Source organism: Schistocerca nitens, chromosome 9 (genome assembly GCF_023898315.1).
Source record: "Schistocerca nitens isolate TAMUIC-IGC-003100 chromosome 9, iqSchNite1.1, whole genome shotgun sequence".
Taxonomy (NCBI): domain Eukaryota; kingdom Metazoa; phylum Arthropoda; class Insecta; order Orthoptera; family Acrididae; genus Schistocerca; species Schistocerca nitens.
This window is the reverse complement of record NC_064622.1, coordinates 449,314,939-449,336,154: the sequence shown is the minus strand read 5'-3', so window position 1 is coordinate 449,336,154 and position 21,216 is coordinate 449,314,939. Positions and strand designations below refer to the sequence as shown.

Genomic DNA, 21,216 nt, shown 5'->3' with positions numbered 1-21,216 from the left:
CTAGCAGCAGCCTATGAAGAAAAATATGCCAAATTAGAGCTTCCATACCTACAGTACATGCTATAAGTAGCTAATGCATATTGATTTACATCTAAATCTAAATTTATATTTCACAAGCCAACATACAGGATGTGGTGGACAGTACTTCAGCTAACACTATCATACCATCCTATCCTCCCACCTATTTTTGTACAATACAATACATTTGTTTATGCTGTGGATAAACTTCCACTGTCTGCACCAAACACTGATTCTTGTAGATCTCCCTGCATTTAACTACTTAATTCCCTCAGTAAACTGGCTCCACCCACTAACAGTATTTTGGAACTTATTATTTTATCCAGGAGATAATTTATATTTATGTATGTTATTGTAAACATTGACATTCTTGTTATATATGCTCTGAGCTACTTTACCATCTGTCAGTTTCTTTCTGTTTAAGACCACACATTAAGTTCAGCCAGGTAGAATGTGCTAAATCAGATCACAAAGCTGTGATACCCCATAAGCTCATATTTTGTTCACTATGTGACAGTACAGAGCTTTGTCGGACACCTTGTGTAAGGCAAGGAATAAAACATTAATGTGGTTGCCTCTCTCTGCTACCTCCAGAATCTCATTTATGATCAGAGCAACCTGAGTTCCACAAGGTTCTTCGCTGCAGACGAGACCTTCATTATGAGAGCATAAAATTTGTTCTGTATTTGTACAATACATTGTTTTTAGCAGTACAGACCTTTAGTCATGTGCATCTGTTTGATAGTCTGTCTTAAAAACTGGAATGACTTCCACTTTGTTCTGGTTATCAACACTTTGCTGTCAGCACGTCTCGTACAAATTTAATTTATTCGCTTGGTGCCGGCAGTGCTAATTTGGATTACTTGGCTTGTCGCTGGCCGCTTGTCACCTTTCTGTTGATGACAGGCTTCAAACACATTGACTTTTATGCACTTTAATTTTTACGGAAATCCTCTGTTTTGCCGTATCATTCCACAAACTCAAATTTTCTTTCCAGTAACTTCTTTGCTAGTTCTACACTATTATAATAATTACCCATGTAGATTTGATGCCACATTCCTTAAGAAAGTGACAATAGTTCCATCATTGTTTTTGCTAAAGGTTGTCCAGTGCCAGAATACATCTTGAATGAGGAAATGTATTCCGTACTTGAATCATACAGCATCTGAATGAGTACGCCATATTTCATAATTTTTGAGGGATTGTAAACTTTAAAATTTAACTGTCCACACCATGGTATCATTCCTTCATCAATTGAGATGTTTTGACTTAGATTAAATGTTTCTTTAAACTTTTTGGAAAAATAATCAATTGCAAATTGCATTTTGAAAAGCTGGTCAGCATTATCCAGTTTATTGTTGTTGTTGTTGGAAAAATGTAAAATTGATAATATTTGTCAGAATTGCTTGCGGGACATCATGTTGCGAAATATCGGTGTGTCTATCAATGAATTTGTTGACCAGTTATCATCAATCCTTGCTTTTTTTTACAGTTCCCACAAGGATAGCAAGCCCAAATCATTTTCTAAGTTTGTGTCCCATAACGTCAACTAATGTAGCATTCTTTTTTTATCCAGTTTCCTTGTATTGCAATTTGGTTTTGTTGCTAATATATTCAAATAGATCATTCCCAATATACAATTCTACGATATCCATGACACTCTGGATATCTTTGTGAAATATTTGTTGACCTGGGGATCCTTCAAATTTATTATTGGTCCTCAGTAAATCATAGTCTGTCTTCTTTGTCTGATTCATCTGAATCAGTTGGCAAATGTAGCATTCGCCGAATTATTCTTGGACATATATCACTATCTTCTGATGACTCTGCTTCCCTTTAATTTTTTGATATCCAATGTCTTCTTCCCAGTTTGCCAAGATGTCTGGAACATCAGAGAAGACATCCACACATTCATTGTAAATATTCGTATCATCTCTTTCATCTGTTATGATGAAACTGCACAAGTACTAAAGTGCTGTCACCGGCCACTGCACAATACTATGCTCACACCACTGTGGCGTTACCGGCCTCAGAGCAATACTATGCACACAACACCACTGTAGTGTCACTGGCCGTTGACCGCTATTTCACGCATGCCACCACTCTGGTGTTGCTGGTCATCAAAGTGTTGAGAATGTTTCATTGCTCCAGCAATGTGCAATAATTCGCATAATTTTCATATAGATATACAGGTATTCCATCTCATCCAGCCAGCCAGTTACCTTCAATATGTTGAACAATTGTTTTGCATTTATCTCCTTATGTTTGTTTTAGCTTTCTTCAGCTGTTTTTTGTCAACAATCCCTGGACTTATATTTAAATATGTGACATAGCTCTTTCTGCTTTCATGGCATTTGTCTAATATGGTTACTGAAACATGGTGTGCCTTTCCTATGACTAATTTTGATTAAATGATGCCCCCCCCCCCCCCATTTCCTCCTCCATGTGTAAGTATTCCATGTTGACTATGCAGATAGTCTGTGATGTATTTCCTGTTAAACTTACCATACATAAATATTCTTCTACATTTTTACTGTTCCCTTTGATACCAGTAGTCGTTGATAATGGAACAGCCATATGATAAATGAGTTATTTTAATTGAAAATTTTAGGTGTTACCACGACAGCTTCACAATTCAGTTATTAAAATTAACTTCTCAATGTAATTTTCAGAAAAATCATTCAGAACAGTCTTGCACAAATGCTTGTCTTTGACACTTATTTTAATCACATGGGTCTCTCCTTTCAGTAGCTGGTAAGTTGAAATATTAACCTATTACTACAGTATGATCAGAAAATTTACCTACTAGATTCAGTTCTCTCTAAAGTATTCTATCACAACAGCAGCTGAGGCAGGTGGTCTAGAAAAGCAGCTGGTCACCACGTCTGACACATCACTGATGCTTACTTTCACACAGATCGTTTCCCATACAGAATCTGTACTTCTCTACAAATGAGATCAATTTTGGGATCTTAGCATTGAATCTGTAATCTACCTGTCCCTCACATCATTTATTGATTGTCACGCACTCCATAATTAACTCTTTTAATAAGCTTCTAGGGAGTAAGATTTACAATAGACTTTTTACTTATCTCCTTTTCTCGTAGTTGGCTCCATTTCTTCACGTTTAGGGGCTGATTTTTGAAACTGAAAATTTTTGACTTTAAAGGTTCTCATGGTTGCAATTGACATGATAAATTTTGAAAGAATTGCCTAAGAAGTAATTTCTGTTTCTATAATTTTTATTATTTCACATTTTCATATATCACACTGTCTTTACAATTGAAAATTACATTGTTATTGCCAAACATTAAAAAATGTCCAATCACATCAGAGGCATGCTCACTACTAATCCGTTCTGCAGTACTAATGATATTCCAAAGAGTTTACAAATTTTCTTGACAAATCAATTTCCAGCAATTTGTATCATTATTTTATAAATGAATTCAGTAATAAACATAATAAGTTTCGTCTGATTGTGCAATTAGTAATAGGAATTTTAAGTGTGCCAGATATTTTATAATTTCAAGTGTTTCTAAAAGAAAAGTAATTTTAACAGTACATACAGAGTTAGTATGTATTGATTGTAACAACGAAAATAAAGTAATTTCTTTTTATACATTTTAGCCTGAAATATAATGCATCATGTACAAAATCATACACAATTCTTTTAGAAATACAGTTGACATAATATTAACCTGTTTAAAACTTCGTAAATATTTTTTGGTCGAGAAAAAGTAATGCTAGAGGAGGGTGTCCCTTTACAAATCTCACTTAGTTCACTGATACCATAGGAATAATGTCCCCCTCTTCCTGTCCTTAAAGGATTATTTTCCCATCTGTTCGTGAAATGATTGCCCCCAGAACACAAAATCTATAGCATCGTGGCAGGAACCCTGGTACTTGTTTCATTCTTTTTGATAGTTTGGTACCATCTTACTTTTATTAAAGATGCACTGGACATGATACACCAGTAACTCGGTTACATAGCACCTAATACCATTTTTCCACTGTCTACAGCACTACAAGCTGGCCAGTGTGTTGTTTTAAAGAGGCGACCAATATTTAGTCTATTGAGCTTAATTTCTGCATTGGATATTTTGTTGTAAATTTATTAAAAATTAGAGGAAACATGATTGATATGTTGCATATATCAGTAGAAAAAGATTTAAATTGGTTGTAGTAACAGTAATGATAGTACTTAAAAGTATATGCTGTAATTAAGATCATAAATTGGAATAGTTTAGTGAATCTAAGTGTGGTGTTTTTTGTAGTCTATCTAAGAATAGTGTCCATTGCCCTGGATACCATTAAATAATATCTATACTTTTTGTTGCAGAATGGTAATGGCATCTGTGAATGATGTGGATGTTCAGCCAATAGTTGTGAAGACACATCCATTCCAGCAGACATCACAACCTGAAGAATTCAATATGGGGACATTCTCCTCTGCTTTGTTCATAGGGATGATCTTTGTCTTAGTTCCAGTGAGTCTTGCAGTGGACATGGTCTATGATCGTGAGGTACTATGCTAAAATAAACGCCAACAATTTAATATGTAGTCATGTGCAATTCAGCCCCTGTATCCATCTTTTCCTGAAAGTAGCGTAAAGTTTAAGTTGTTATTTCAGAAACTTTGCACTGTTGTTTTTGTTTACACACAGTTGCGTATAGGCCAAATTTGTGGAACTATATTTTGGTGTTTATCTGTAATTTAACTGACTTATTCTTAATACTCTATTATGTTTATCAGTTCTGCAGGGTTCGCAGGAGAGCTTCTGTAAAGTTTGGAAGGTAGGAGACGAGATACTGGCAGGAGTAAAGCTGTGAGGATGGGGCGTGAGTCGTGCTTGGGTAGCTCAGTTGGTAGAGCACTTGCCCGCGAAAGGCAAAGGTCCCGAGTTCGAGTCTCGGTCTGGCACACAGTTTTAATCTGCCAGGAAGTTTCAAGCCAAAAATTGATTATTTTAGGACACTCCACAGAGACATTCACTGGACTGATGTTTACAGTGCTCATGGCATGAATGAAAAATATAACACTTTTGCTAATAAAATGTTTACCTTATTCGAACACTGTTTTCCCCCAAAACTTACCAAGGTTAGTGCAAAGTCTACAAAGAAGCCATGGATTACTCAAGGAATAGGAGTATCTTGTTAAACAAAAAGAAAACTGTATCTGTCAATCCGAAACAGTTCCGATGTTGATGCTAAAGCACATTACAAGAAATACTGCAAAATATTAAAGACTGTAATACGGACATCAAAGCCAATATATTACAAGGAAAAGATTGTCATATCAGATAACAAAATAAAGACTATATGGGATATAGTGGAGGAGGAGACTGGTAGAACCAGACATGAATAGGGACAAATATCATTAAGAGTAAATGATACATTGGTGACAGACGTGTATAGTGTTGCAGAACTTTTTAACAAACATTTTATAACTGTTACTGACAAGATAGGGTTGTCAGGTTCTGTAGATGCTGCTATGGAATACCTCAGACCAGACATTTTAAGTAACTTCCATAATATGAATTTGACCTTCACTACCCCAGCAGGAATAATATCCATCATAAAATCTTTAAAATCAAAAACATCTAGTGGGTATGATGAATATCAACAAAGTTAATTAAAGATTGTGATTCTGAGTTAAGTAACATATTAAGCTATCTGTCTAACCAGTCATTTATCAGTGGAATATTTCCTGAATGCTTGAAATATGCTGAAGTTAGCCACTGTTTAAGAATGGAGATAAAGAAATAGCATCAAATTTCCATCCAATTTCACTTTTGCCAGCATTATCAAAAATTTTAGAAAAAGTAATGTACAATTGGCTTTATAACCATCTTATCTCAAATAACATACTGTCAAAGTTACAGTTCGGATTTCTAAAGGGTTCTGATATTGAGAAGGCTATCTACACTTAAAGTGAAAATGTGATTAATTCATTAGACAAAAAATTGCAGGCAACTGATATATTTTGTGATCTGTCAAATGCATTTGACTGTGTAAATCACAATATTCTTTTAAGTAAATTAGAATATTATAGTGTAACAGGAAACGCTGCAAAATAGTACAAATCTTATATCTCTGGCAGGAAACAGTGTGTTATTAGGAAAAAGACGTGTATCAAGCTATCAGGCATCATCCAACTGGGAACTAGTTACATGTGGGGTCCCACAAGGTTCCATTTTAGGTCCCTTACCTTTTCTTGTGTATATCAATGACCTTTCATCAGTAACATTACCAGAAGCCAAGTTTGTTTTGTTTGCCAATGATTCAAACATTGCTATAAATAGCAAATCAAGTGCAGTCTTATAAAGATCAGCTAATAAAACATTTGTGGACATTAACCACTGGTTCCTAGCCAATTCTTTGTCACTAAACTTTGAAAAAACACACTATATGCAGTTCATAACTTGTAAAGGGTGTTCCACGAGTATATGCCTAACATATGTTGACAAGCAGATAGAAGAAGTGGACAGTGTTAAATTCTTTTGATTACAGCTTGATAATAAATTCAACTGGGAGGAGCACACCACAGAACTGCTGAAGCATCTTAACAAATCTCTATTTGCAATGCGAATTGTGTTAGGCATAGGGGATATAAAAATGAAAAAGCTGGCATACTACGCTTACTTTCATTCCATAATGTCATATGGGATTATTTTTGGGGGCAATTCATCAAGCCAAGCTAAAGTTTTCTGGGCACAAAAATGTGCAGTAAGAGTTATACATGGTGTGAACTCAAGAACATCCTGCAGAAGCCTGTTTAGGGAACTAGGGATACTAACTACTGCTTCCCAATATATTTATTCCTTAATGAAATTTGTCATTAAAAATATCACTTTTTCAGACCAACAGCTCAATTCATGGAATCAATACTAGAAATAAGAATAATTTTCACAAGGATTTAAAGTCACTTACTCTTGTATAAGAAGGTGTGCATTATTCAGGAACACACATTTTCAATAACATGTCAGCAGCCATAAAAAGCTTAACAGCCAATGAATTTCAGTTTAAGTGAAGCCTAAGGGATTTATCGGTGGCCAACTCCTTCTACTCCATTGATGAATATCTCAGTAGAACAAACTGATTTGTACAATATAACTTCTGCACCATTTCAGTGCAGTAATGTGTTCATTGTAAATAAGTATTTATTAGTTGTACTACATGTTTATTACCTTATAAATAAATAAAAAAACTGTTTTTATTTTAAAGTCAGTGCATTAGTATTTGTAAAATGATTCTTTCACAGAGGGTTCATTAAAAACGACGACCATGCCACTTGGGACCTGTGGAATGGTACATTAGCTTATTTGTTTGAGTTGTAAATATTTGTCATGTATTGTTGTTTTTCTGACATGTTCTACATCCTGGAGGACCTCCTCACTATGGATCAATTGAAATGAAAGTAAATCTAATCTAATCTAATCTAATCTTTGTGTGCCATGTGCTCTGGGAGACAAACACGATGCACAGGTACAGTGATGTATATTCAGACCTCATACATGCTGCAAATATGTGCTATAAGCCAATGTAAAGAAAGTTTAGCAAAATACAGTGTAATCATAATTTAGCAAAATTTTCTGTAATCATGGTATGTGCCTTACATCTAAAAGAGCATCAGGTAAGAAGAAAAAAATGTTTATGTAAGGAATGGAGCTGTTCCACTTTTCTACATTTCATGCTCTTGCATCAAATGTGAACTGCCCCATGTGTCATCTGTCAATCACAAAGGGAAGATCTCATGACTTAAATGTGTTAGCAGTTTTTAAATGATTTTTTTTTTCATGGTGTACTCCAGAGATTTATGTGATGCACTTAAATATTTACACTGCATTACAGAGTACTTAAATATGTACACTGTGTTGTAGAACCTTCGGTGCACAACTTTTGTTTTTATTTTTGCTTGAAGAAAGACACTAAGTTGTGTCCCTTGCTGATTAAAGATGAAATGTTCATATAGTTGTGGTTTCTTCAACAGTCAAAACTTTTATACAAAAGGACAATTTAAATTGCTAAGAAAAGTTTGGAAACCAGTGTATTTGGGAATATGTCTGGTCTTAGATTCAAGGAAAGCAGTGAATGAAAGCCTAGGCCTTCTGAAACTAAAAAATAATTATTACTGTGAAAATAAAACAAAACAAGAACACACAGTAAAGACAGTGTGTCCAGTAGTGCACACTTGTGAAATTAGTAACATCCACTATAGTGTTGCTCCATCCTAAGTTTTGTATCATTCTCGAATTCTTCCTGGCATGTTGTCCACAAGTTCGTAGAGACATGGGTGCTCAGGCCTGTCCCACTCCTTTACGGCAGCCCTCCTGAGGCCTGCCAGAATGCGAGGAGGATTCCTGTGTATGTTGCAGCTGGTTCCTTGTATGCTCAGTCAGGTTTCCATTTGGTTAATCCCTGCCTGTCAGAGGTAGGTGTACATGGAGCAAGTGCAGGTTGTTATTGCATTATCATTTGCGAAGATTAACCCACTGTTGAAATGTTGACAATAGTTTTGAGGATCCTGTTCCCTGCTGAATCTGTGGGACTTCATACCTGAGACTCATGTTCCTACATTACTGCCACCACCATCACTGCCTACTTCCATGACAATTATCAGCATCATTGAACCAGGTTTCTCTCAGGCATTCTCTTATCAACTTTCTTGATACACCACAGTGCCCGAGGGGCTCATACAATTGGTCTTAATGGATGCCTGGGGACGAAATGAATTCTGTAGATATAGTTGCTACTGTGTGTGTGTGTGTGTGTGTGTGTGTGTGTGTGTGTGTGTGTGTGTGTGTGTGTGTGTGCGCGCGAGTGTATAGCCGTCCTTTTTGCCCCCTAAGGTAAGTCTTTCCGCTCCCGGGATTGGAATGACTCCTTACCCTCTCCCTTAAAACCCACATCCTTTCGTCTTTCCCTCTCCTTCCCTCTTTCCTGACGAAGCAACCATTGGTTGCGAAAGCTAGAATTTCGTGTGTATGTATGTGTGTGTTTATGTTTCTATCGACCTGCCAGCACTTTCGTTCGGTAAGTCATATCATCTTTGTTTTTAGATATATTTTTCCCACGTGGAATGTTTCCCTCTATTATATTCAAATATATATAAGAATTTATTGTTTGAAAAATATTACTTGGTACTATAAACTGAAAAAAACTAAGTTAATTTCTCTATACTTATGAGTTCTGTGCACATAAAATATTTTAGATTTGAAGTTGTCTTTCTTGTTTAGCCATTTTTTTTGTGGTGAGCAAGTAGATAGTATTACTTTATTTTTCCATCTTATAGGTTTAGTGACAGTTTAATTTTTATTTCCACAGATTAAAGCAAAGAACCAGCTACGAGTGAATGGCCTGTCATTTTTCATGTACTTCTTCACCTATTTTCTGGTTCTTATTGGCCTTATGCTGTTCATCTGTGGAGCCTTGCTGGCACTCATCTTTGTGTTTGATCTGCCATCGCTTCGTGAGCCACCAGCTTTCTGCACTCTGGGGGCACTTATTATCCTTTATTGTCCTGCATCCATCCTCTTTGCAACCTGTGTCTCCTACATATTTGATAAGATGGATTCAGCACAATCCATTTTGCCAAATATTGCTACTTTCCTTGGTCTAATTCCTTTCATTCTGGTTATGTTCCTTGATATGTTTAGGATAGGTAAGTACTACATATTTTTGTGTGTTGCTTTCTTTATAAGTGTCTGTACTAATTATCTACCAAATATCTATCAACCATTCTCTGAAATATGAACTTATTTTGATATCTTGTTTAAATAGCAGCTAGTCTACTGATAGTTAATAACCAGTGATCAAGGAGTGGACTCTCAATAAATATAATGTAACTGATTGGTAAATTTTCAGTGTAGCACTATAAAACAAGGAAATATGACAAAAATAAAGAACAGCCATTGGTTGTTCAAAAATAAGCTATCACAAACTAATATCAAAACTGACCAAAAATTACAATGAAATTGGTTGAAAATAACACCGAAAATGTCAAAAAATAACACTGAAAATGTCAAAAAATAGCATGGAAATTGGCTATAAAAAAAATAATATTTTCCTGCCTCTGCTTATGTACATATAAAACTTCAGTTTTCAAAAACCTCAGAGGGGAGAGGTGGTTAGTGATACATTATACATTGACTCATACCAACATTTTGCATTACAATATTGCACAGCTTAAAGGATTTGCATAAGTACTTTCATCATTGCAATACTCCCTTTCCCCTCATCATATCAAAGAAGCGTGTTCTCACAACTTTCGTGCTCTATACTTCAACCTTCTCCCCACACCTAAAGCTCTTAGTCTGTGCAGGAAGATTAGTATCTTTCAACAAAGATGATTTACTCTGTGAATTAACGCCTAATTGTGTGGGACAGAAAGTTACCAGATTGTCAAATGACTAGCAAAAGACTTTATCAGATGAATGTGTTCGAAAGATGGAAAATTTAACTTTAAGTGAAATAAATTACTTTTAAAAAATTTTATTAGTTAGCACACTTAACTCTTTTAATGCTCTCTGACAAATGCAGTGCCATTTCATACCAATGGCACAGCTGTAAGTCTGCCTTCAATGTTTGCATATATTCTAGACTGAGGCCTGTATTACACTGTAAAATGTCTTTGTTAAAGATTTTGATCAAAGGCCTTTTGTCAGCCTTTGATGATGTACTAGGGAAGCTTTTATGAAAGATATTTTTTATCCAAGATCGTAGATAGAATAAGAGCATGGGTATAGCTTTGATCAAAGTTGACCATTCTGTACTTATAGTGTCATTTGCTTTAGTGCCTTTACCCTACAAAATTACATCAAAATATATTTCATGAATGGCCAGCACTATAGCGATAATTGCAAAGTATGAAAAATACAAAAGATGCATAACGCAAAGCATCCTGTCAACAAAATTCCCAGTAAGCAGTTATAATCTTTTAAAATAAAAGTTGCCACAGTTAGTTGCATTCAAAGTGGCTGCAGAGTGGATGATGTAAGGAAGAAATTAAATGGACTAAGGAATTTATTGGGCTGTTGAATGCCAGGTGTTGTCAATAAAGCATATATAAGTGAAGTAAATGTATTTATTTGTGCTCTAAATAACCTAACCTAACCTTCGTAAATTCTTCCACAAGTGAGTTACATCTTGAAACTTCCTGGCAGATTAAAACTGTGTGCCAGACCGAGACTCGAACTTGGGACCTTTGCCTTTGCTGAGCAGTTCTCAAATAATATTAGTTGTTCTTTATTTCCTCATAAAGCAAATTCTTGTGAACAATTTGAGCTTTTCTTCTTCCTGTCCATGATTTCACCCAGAATTGGTATTATTTCTCTCTCTTTTCAAGCAGTGTGCTCATCACCAACATTTCATAAAATTCTGTTGCGAGATGATTAACTATTTGGCATTCATTCCCTAGCAACTAATATGAAAAATTTATGATAGTGTAATAGTTCCAGTGAAATAGTTTCTTCAAAAAGTTTGATCAAATAATTGACAATGATCTTTGTCAAAGATATTTTATGGTGTAATCTAATTCTTTACTCAGTAAATCCTCTGTAATTCCCCCCCACCCCCACAAAAAGAGAAATAGATGCAGTAAAAAATTATTGACATTACTTGCACCAGCAAATGTCATCTAGTGGTATGTTAAAAGCACAACACCTTTATATATTTGAATAGAAAAATTGATTATAAAAGCAAGTGAGCTACAGACATTCACATTTGCTCTACAACAGGTATCATAAGATTGTAGTCTTGTGAATTCCAACTGTGAAAGATATGCTTCAAAAGTACACTTCTCTCTCATTGGTTACTCAAAATTAATAGACCAACTGCTGCCATGAATTATTAAGACACTGAAACAACGTACAGAAATTTAGTCCATGTTTCAGAGAATGTTTAGTAAATATTTGGAAGAAGTTAAGTAATAAATGGAATTGGAAACTGCCTAGTAGAATTATACACATGCCACAATTTAATAACTGCAAATATTTGGTTTAAGAATAGTGTTAGTAGTAAGAGACAGAGATTTCAAACACAGATTTAAAACTGCAAAATATTTCCCAGGGAAGATGCAGACTCTTAAGTGACCATAACTTATAGGTTGTGAACTGCAGATTAAATAGAAGAAACTGCAGATAGGTAGGAACTTAAGTCAATAGAACTTGGATGAATTGAAGGGACCAGTGGTTTTTGTGACTTTCAAAGAGATCATTATAAAGGGTGATTCAAAAAGAATACCACAACTTTAAAAGTGTGTATTTAATGAAAGAAACATAATATAACCTTCTGTTATACATCATTACAAAGAGTATTTAAAAAGGTTTTTTTCACTCAAAAACAAGTTCAGAGATGTTCAATATGGCCCCCTCCAGACACACGAGCAATATCAACCCGATACTCCAACTCGTTCCACACTCTCTGTAGCATATCAGGCGTAACAGTTTGGATAGCTGCTGTTATTTCTCGTTTCAAATCATCAATGGTGGCTGGGAGAGGTGGCCGAAACACCATATCCTTAACATACCCCCATAAGAAAAAATCGCAGGGGGTAAGATCAGGGCTTCTTGGAGGCCAGTGATGAAGTGCTCTGTCACGGGCTGCCTGGCGGCCGATCCATCGCCTCGGGTAGTTGACGTTCAGGTTTCATAACTAACCTTTTTCGTAGGACTCTCCATACAGTTGATTGTGGAATTTGCAGCTCTCTGCTAGCTCTGCGAGTCGATTTTCCTGGGCTGCGAACAAATGCTTGCTGGATGCGTGCTACATTTTCATCACTCGTTCTCGGCCGTCCAGAACTTTTCCCTTTGCACAAACACCCATTCTCTGTAAACTGTTTATACCAACGTTTAATACACCACCTATCAGGAGGTTTAACACCATACTTCGTTCGAAATGCACGCTGAACAACTGTCGTCGATTCACTTCTGCCGTACTCAATAACACAAAAAGCTTTCTGTTGAGCAGTCGCCATCTTAGCATCAACTGACGCTGACGCCTAGTCAACAGCGCCTCAAGCGAACAAATGTACAACTAAATGAAACTTTATAGCTCCCTTAATTCGCCGACAGATAGTGCTTAGCTCTGCCTTTTGTCGTTGCAGAGTTTTAAATTCCTAAAGTTGTGGTATTCTTTTTGAATCACCCTGTATATTTATTTCACTTTTGATTTATTCATGATTTAAATATATCATAAAATATGGAATATGTCAATTTTACAAGTAGGTTGTGGTTACTTTCTGTAGCATTATGTCAGCAGTACTAATCAGTTTCATATTAAAATATCTAAAACTTAAGTTTACAATAATAAACATACATTCATATAAACAAGGATTTGGAAACATATCTGAATGTTACAGGAAGATAGATACTATATATGAAATAGTGAAGACATTAAAGGATCAAACATGCAAAAAGACAAGGCCACATAGAAATCTTTGGCTAATATATTGGTAATAAATGTAATTGACCAAAATAAAAAATATGAAGATTCAGCTAATGAAGCTGGCAAAAATGAATAAAGATCCCTAAAAAGAGACACAAAATAGTGAAGCAGGAATATCTAGAGCACTCTGGGGGCATGTGTGTGTATGGGAATGATAGATGCTAAATATAGGAAAAATAAAGAAACATTTGGAGAAAAGAGAAGCAAGCTGTATGATTATCAAGAGCTCAAATGGTAAACCAGCTCTATGCCAAGAAGAGAAGGCTAAAAGATGGAAGGAATATTTATATACAAGGGAAACAAATTTAAAGGCAATATTATAGAAAGCGGCGAGGACATAGATGAGGATGAGATGTGATACTTCGCAAAGAATTATTTTATAGTGCACTGAAAGACCTAAGTTGAAACAGGGCACCTGAAGGAGGTAATATTCTTTCCGCATTATCGAGATTCTTGTGCGATTCAAGCACCTGGTATTCAAGGTATATGAGACAAGTGAAATACCCCCAAGATTTCAAGAAGAATTACAAAAAAACACAGGAACTGACAGTTATGTCATGCTTGCAAAATACTGACATGAACCACTGGCATAAGAAAGTGCCACACATCATTCCACTATAGGTGAGTGGTTGCCTTTCCCTTATTTTATGTCAAATGGGAAGACTGATAGAATTTAACCTTGGGCAAGATCAGTTTGGGTTCCTTAGAAATTTAGGATTACGTGAGACAATACTGACACTCTGACTTATATTAGAAGATAAACCATAGGAAGGCAAAACCGTGTATAGCATTTGTAGTTTTATGTAGAGCTTTTGTCAGTATGCATTCTGAAATTCTGAAGATAGCTGGGATAAAATGCAGTGAGTGAAAGATTATCAACAACTAATGCAGAAAATAGAGTGCAGCTCTGAGAGTTGAAGGATACAAAAGTTAGTTAGAATTTCAGAAGGGAACAAGAGATGGTTGTAGCCTATTCCTGGCATTATTCATCATGTACCATAAGCAAACTGTAAATGGTAACAATTGGAAAAAGAATTAAAGTTCAGGGAGAAGAAATAAAAGTTTGGAGGCATGATGATATCGTAATTCTATTGCATATAGCAAAGGACTTGGCAGTATAGTTGAATGGAATGTATAGGATCTTCAAAAGGGGTTATAAGTTGAACATCAACAAAAGTAAAACAAGATTAATGCAGTTTTGTCAGATTAACTCACATGATTCTGAGGACTTCAGATTATGAACTAATACACTGAAAGTGGGAAGCAAGTATTGCTATTTGAGTGGTGATAAAATCAAAATATTTCATGAAGAAGAGTAAAGTTGTAACATTGATCCTCTTGGGCAGTTTCCTCCTGAAGATTACAGGGAACTAATCTGCAAATTTTTGCCAGCGGAGGGTGCATTGTAACACTTGTTTGGTTAGGGAAGACATTACTTTTGAATACTCTTTCATGTGTTTACCTCAGTTATTTTTGCATCCCCATGCTTTTAATCTGTAGTGATACTTCCACCTTTGACTGGAAGTTTCCCATCCCAAGGGCGAAAGGGTGCTCTAGTCATTTTTGCCAGCTCTTTTACAGTGTTCTGCCATCAACATCTTAAGATTTTCTTCATATACCTGAAGTCATAGTTTGCGGAAAATTAAGGAACTGAAAAGAAACCACTGAATGTAACAAGTATAATTCAGAACCAGTACATAAACAAATTAATGAAGGGAAAAATATAAAAAGAAGAAAATGAAGGATAGAGAAAACAAAAATAAAGGATGGAAGTGAAGCTGACTGAATCTTCTATACACTATACTCAGTCCCAGCACAAACACTGCAGCACAATGCCATAAAGTGGTACTTCTTTTATTTCTTTTATTAGTTTGGTACCATGTCCGTATATTAGAGTCAGTTTTACAGAGAGGTGTGCGATTTTACATATAAGATTTCAGTTGTACACTTAAACTTAACTAACAGAGATTAATAAATTGCTTTTCGCAATGTTAGTTCAGACTTTATTAGCCTTTAAGCAGACACAAACAGTTTCTCTCTCCTTTTTAGTGATATTTTATGATGACATAGTGCATTTGAAATGACTGTTGTGTTTCAGGAGGGCGTGCGGCGCTGGCGTTGCATGTCGTGTTCTCCCTCCTGAACACGATGTATATACCGTATGCTGTTGTATACTTTGTGGATAGAGTGCACCTCATGTGCAGTGTGAACAGTGCTTGTAACTATTTGACTGTCGGTGATTACCTCACTGAAGAAGTGATTGTAATGTTGGTTGGAATACTTCTGCACATACCATTCTGGTTCTTTGTGCTTCTTATACTGGATGTCAGAAAATCTGGTGGGAGGACCAGTGATGTCTTCAAATATTTATTTGTAAGTTTTCTTGGTATTTGAAATTAATTTTATTTTAAATGTGCACTCTATATAAATATTTCTTTCACCTGAAAGAGTGCATGATTGTTAAAGAGCGGCTCCATTTATAGAAAGTTTCCATTAATGTAGTAACACATAGATAAATCTGGGTTTAATACTAGACAGAAAATAGCAAGAAAATATTAACAAGAGCATACCACGGTGGAAACCAGAGCTACAAAAGTTGCTTGGATTGTATAGAGATATCAAAATAGAAGAGAATGTTTACATTCAAGTTGACTGTAGCGAAGGTAATGTTGTTGGTCCTGCCAAAGATAAGAAATTTTAATGGGACAACATGATTTGCAAGAAGTTAGGAACTTAAGGACGCATATGTTTAAGTGTTTGCAGTCACCAATTTGTAAATTAAAATGCTGACTTACAGGCATTACTCAGCAGACTAAGGCTTACTAGGTAAAAAGTTATGTTTTTCAGGCACCAAGAAGTAGAAATAGTTGGTGCTTAGCAGCTATGACAGCCCACAGTCACACTTCTTAGTAGCTGATCCTTTCTCTTGTGCATAAAGTGGTGGAACATAATTTTCCACGTTTGTGGGTTTGAGAATGATTAAAACATGAGCTTGGCTGTAATAATCTAGGGATGGTATGAATGTAGTGATAGGACTCCCTGACTTTAAACTTTGAGAAAAATGTAGCTCATTCAATTTAAACGTGTATGTATGACACAAGAGAGCAATGAGAGATAAAGAACATCAGAAGGATACAGAAATTGTAGCTTCCTTCTCTCATACTGCAGGGCACACTGTGACCAGGGCACACTGTGAATCTAGAGTAGCAGTCATCTCTCCTCTCATTTCTATTCAGCATTCTCTTCCATCCTGTGCTATTCTGTTCCATTCTCTTCCGCCCTTCTCCATCCTTTGCCTCTTCTCCAGTTATATCTATCTCCAGTTTTTCATTTCTCTTGTTCATCACATGAGTCAGTCTCTATATCTTACTCTTCATTTTCCTTTCCCTTATCTTTAATATAATCATAATAATGGTGCTCACTGCATGCAATTTCTTGCTGAATGTCATATTTTTGTGCAAGTTCTCCTTGGAGCAACATATTTACCTTTCATTGCTTTATAAAGGTTATTTTTCTCTGGAGTGTTCTTTTTGATGCATTCCTACCAGCACATTTTCAAACTTACTTCCTTTATTACATGAATAGTGGAGTTCATCATCTACAATTACAGCTTTCTATTTCTTTTCTCATATGCAATTATCTTAAGTCTCTAAGTACTTTATTTGAAAGAAATAATTAACTATGAACATATTACTTCCGTAGGATGGTAGCAATTCTTTGTGTTCAGTACTGTTAAATATGATCTGATGCTGTAGTAGCAAACCAATACTTGTAAGTTAAAGAACAGGTAATGCAAGATGCACAAAATCACATGTGTTTAGTTACTATCATATATTATGCTGAACAGCAAAACTTGTCCTCATAATTATTTGTATACATAGATCTGACTACAGCAGCATTTCAGTAGGTTCTGTTTACAAGCTAGCCTATCTAATGCATGACAGAGTTGCAATTAATATTATCATCTCTTCAGATATGTGAGAGCAGTGGAACTGAAATTTTATATTATAGATTTAGAAATTCTCTTTCATGGTGCTATTGAATGAGCTTCCTTTTATGTGGATGTCATTTCACTTAACAACCAGGAATAGCTGGCTTGCATGAGGCAGTTAACTGTGAGTTGTCTTGCATGTCCAACACACTCAAATGAATTTCATGCATTTCTTAACATTCTGTGTATTAGTGAAAATAAAAATACTACACAGTGTGTCCTAATGTTGGCTCGTGAACAAGTTCCGTCTCTCAGAAAAGAGAGGGGGGTAATTGACAGGGCTAGCATATTGCCTTCAGAAGTAAATTGGGCACCATCAGCACATAGTGTAAATGGTAACATAGAATCTATGCCTGGAGCATATTGCTTGATTTCTCTTGTAGTGTCTTGTGCAATATGAATAGTGAAAATATGTTCTGAGAAGTAATTCCTTACTGAATAATGAGAGACTACTGTGTTGAGGCTTTATATTATTTACTTGTAACTTTTATAAAAGAATAAATGTCTTACACTTGTGACCCTGAGTGGAGTTCTGTTGACATAATCCAATTTGCTTAAATGTCCTTTAATGGACTTGTAAACTTTATGTTAAGCTAATGGACAATAAGTCTTGATTTTCTTTGAGCCATCACCAGGGATGGTGGTGGTGGTGGGGGGGGGGGGGGAATTTATGGGGGCTATGGCCGGCCCCCTCCTCCCATGGAGCATCATATTACACTGGATAAAATGACTTCAGAAATCAGCGAATATAGTACTACAACAGATTCAACCATTTTTTTAATAATTATGTAGCAATATAGGTTACAATGTATTTCAAACACATTTTAACAAAAGAATGAGAGTGGCAAATAGCTTAATACATTTTTTACCCTGAACTCCAAAACAGTTACCAAAAACTATTTTAAGCAGTACCAAATTTTACCAATTTGTCAATAGAGGACCCCAACTCTCCTGTTGTTAAGCCATGTTCCATACCCTACACCCCACCCCCTGCCCCCACCCACCATTAGCCCCCCCCCCCCCCCCTTGACCGACTTCTAGAATTGCCCCTGGCCATCACAGTATGTCAGAAGCAGGACCATAGAGAGGTTGTGATGGAAATAGGTCTCCACCAAGAGCACAGATGCAGAAGAGGCACAAAAACTTATTGGGAGAAAAAAAAGGAACTATAGGCAGTTTCAAAATTAATTGGGAGAGATATGATTTCTCCTACTCTTTTTGCTCAACATTGGACTTGCTCCTGATTCACTGCTTCTCAAAGGCTGGTGAGTTGGTGCTGAAACAAATATGCTGTTTGACTGAAGGCTTCCAGTTTTTGCAGATTTGTGCCAAATGAGGACTGGCTTGGGGCACGATGGTGGAGAAAGCAAACAATAGAAGTGGGGGGAGTTATGTAATTTACTTACCTCTCCGGCTAATACTTTTTGTGCTCCCAAGTTTTGGTCAATGTGTTCTGCAGTGTGAATGAAAAAAGTCCAGAATATGCTGTCTGTGGTTGATTACTAATATTGCCAGAATTGTTAGTCTTTCTGCCTAAGCTGTATTCTGTTGACCTAACAGTAAGTTCCATGTTCTGCCATGTGTTTATGTTTTTAGTGTTCCAACTTGAATGAAACTCTGACATATCATAAACCATCAAAAATCGTAAGCTTCTTTGGTAATAATTGTGCTAAATATTTAATTCACTTAGTTCTCATTTAAAAAACCACTGGACAGTCATTTTACTGGGCCTACCAGTAAAGTCCCTATGGAAACGTCATGTGTATACATACATCAGAGTGTAGACAAAATTATAGAAATGTACAGGAGGGGGGGGGGGGGGGGGGTGAGCAGTTTTGCCAGTTCTGCCAGGGGCGCAGGATCACTCCATTCAGTACTGGCTGAAAACTGTGTTATGACCACCCATATTTAATGTCTTGTTGACTCTCAGAATTCTGCAACTGAATACCAGGATTATTTTCTGACAGAGCCATGGGATCAGTTCTTTTACCTGTCATCTTGCCGACTTCAATTTGCCCTCTGTTTCCAGCAAACTAATCAAGTGATAAACCTTAAAAAGAAATAATTTGTGATTCATCTATATTGTACAATATTAAACTTACTCTTATTTGGTTTAGATAGTGGCGTACATCTTTGGACTATCATTTTAAAAACTGTCAATGAAAATCGTATGGATCTTAGATACTAGTGTAAATAGGCATTTTTTTACAACAAATTGTGTGCAGACCATTCCAGCTATCCATCAGATGACTTTCTGTTATACATTTATTTTTTTATCTGGTATTACCTGCAAACGAACATAGCTATCATTATAAAATTATTGATGTGATTAACACTGCTAATTACACACAATGAACTATAATTTATAGCAGTAAGTTTGTTATTTTAATTTATATTCATTTTATGTGATTATTTTAAATGATGTGTTTCATTAATTTATGTTATGCTTTATATAACTCCATCTAATGGCAACAGATATCCAGGTAACTTATAGAACAGATAACCAGAGAATTATATGTTAACTTCCCTTTTTGCATCATTTCCTCTTTTAAAATTCATGGCATTGAGATTAGTAGATTTTTTTGCAAGTGTAGTATTTATTTTGGGTTGTAGATATGCAAAACCTTTATTGATGCACGTTAATGTTTGTTTTCTTTTACTATGGCTAGATGATCACATAAAAAAAGAGGAATTGTAGCAGATTTTATGCAGGCTGTATAACAAGTTGGAAATTAAACTAATCATACCAGCACATTTAACTCGTGATGATCTGACGCAAGAAAAGGAAACAAAAGGGCACGAGAGGGAAACCATCAGTATTTATTACATTGAGATGAGACTCTGTTAGTCCACATTTTAATAAGTTCTTTTGCTGCATAAAAATGTTTATTTAGAATGGATCATGACAGTTTTTCTTTTTCACAATCACTTTTCATGTTAGTGGAGTCCACATGTTAAATAAACTTTAAAGTTGTTGCATATTAAATGTCATATTTTTGGTTTTAGTTTCAAACAACTATAATTCAGTTGGATAGAACTTCTTAGTGATACATATTTCTCCAAATTCTAGAACTATAGTACCACACACTTTGTTCTGGATAGAAGTTGTTGTGTTAGTGGTGCTTAACTACTCATAATAACAATTCAAATTTCAGAAATAAAGAATTCTGATTGCCTTACTTCAAGAATGAAATTAAAAATGATAAAATAACAGGAATTAATTGAAGTGTGAATTGCATGGATTTTGAGCTTCAACATCTTTGATATTGAATTGGCCAGTCTGAAAGTGTTGGTGCTGTCATAGATAATGGTACCAGGCGTGAGCTAAGAACCAGATAATGGCTGTTAAGTTGCAAATAATTAACCATCTGTCATTTTCCCCCCTGCTGAACCATCTGTAGTTGCTACATCTGTGTTGTGCTTTATCAGCCTTCACCACTAAAAAAAATCCCTTGAATAAATTAGGAACCAACAAATTTTATGTAAATAATGAATTTTATTTCATTTTAAAGTGAACATATATGTATGTGGTACAGACTGTGACTACAAGAATAGAGAAAGTCATACACCTGTGTAGGTGTGTCACAAATAGAAGGATAAATACAGTTATCAAAAAGAAAGGCAAGAAGGAGAATATGAAGGTAAAGAGACTGTTAAAAAGGAGATTGCTACAACTGAGTTCTTAACTGAAACATTTGAGGGATGGAGCAGCAAAGTCATGCAGTGAAACAGGCTGCAGCATTAAACAGTCTCTCAGAGGAAAA

The 21,216-nt window shown here is 35.7% G+C and overlaps 1 protein-coding gene across 2 annotated transcripts in view; it reads left to right on the top strand.

Annotated features, from left to right (window-relative positions):
- The window catches only part of LOC126202954 (cholesterol transporter ABCA5-like), a 329,252-nt gene that overhangs the window by 214,377 nt on the left and 93,659 nt on the right, over positions 1-21,216 (top strand). For both annotated transcript variants that reach the window (XM_049937074.1, XM_049937072.1), the window contains exons 22-24: positions 4,358-4,541; positions 9,343-9,679; positions 15,560-15,834. In XM_049937074.1, the coding sequence (XP_049793031.1) occupies positions 4,358-4,541; positions 9,343-9,679; positions 15,560-15,834 (796 nt within the window). The remainder of the gene's footprint in view (positions 1-4,357; positions 4,542-9,342; positions 9,680-15,559; positions 15,835-21,216) is intronic.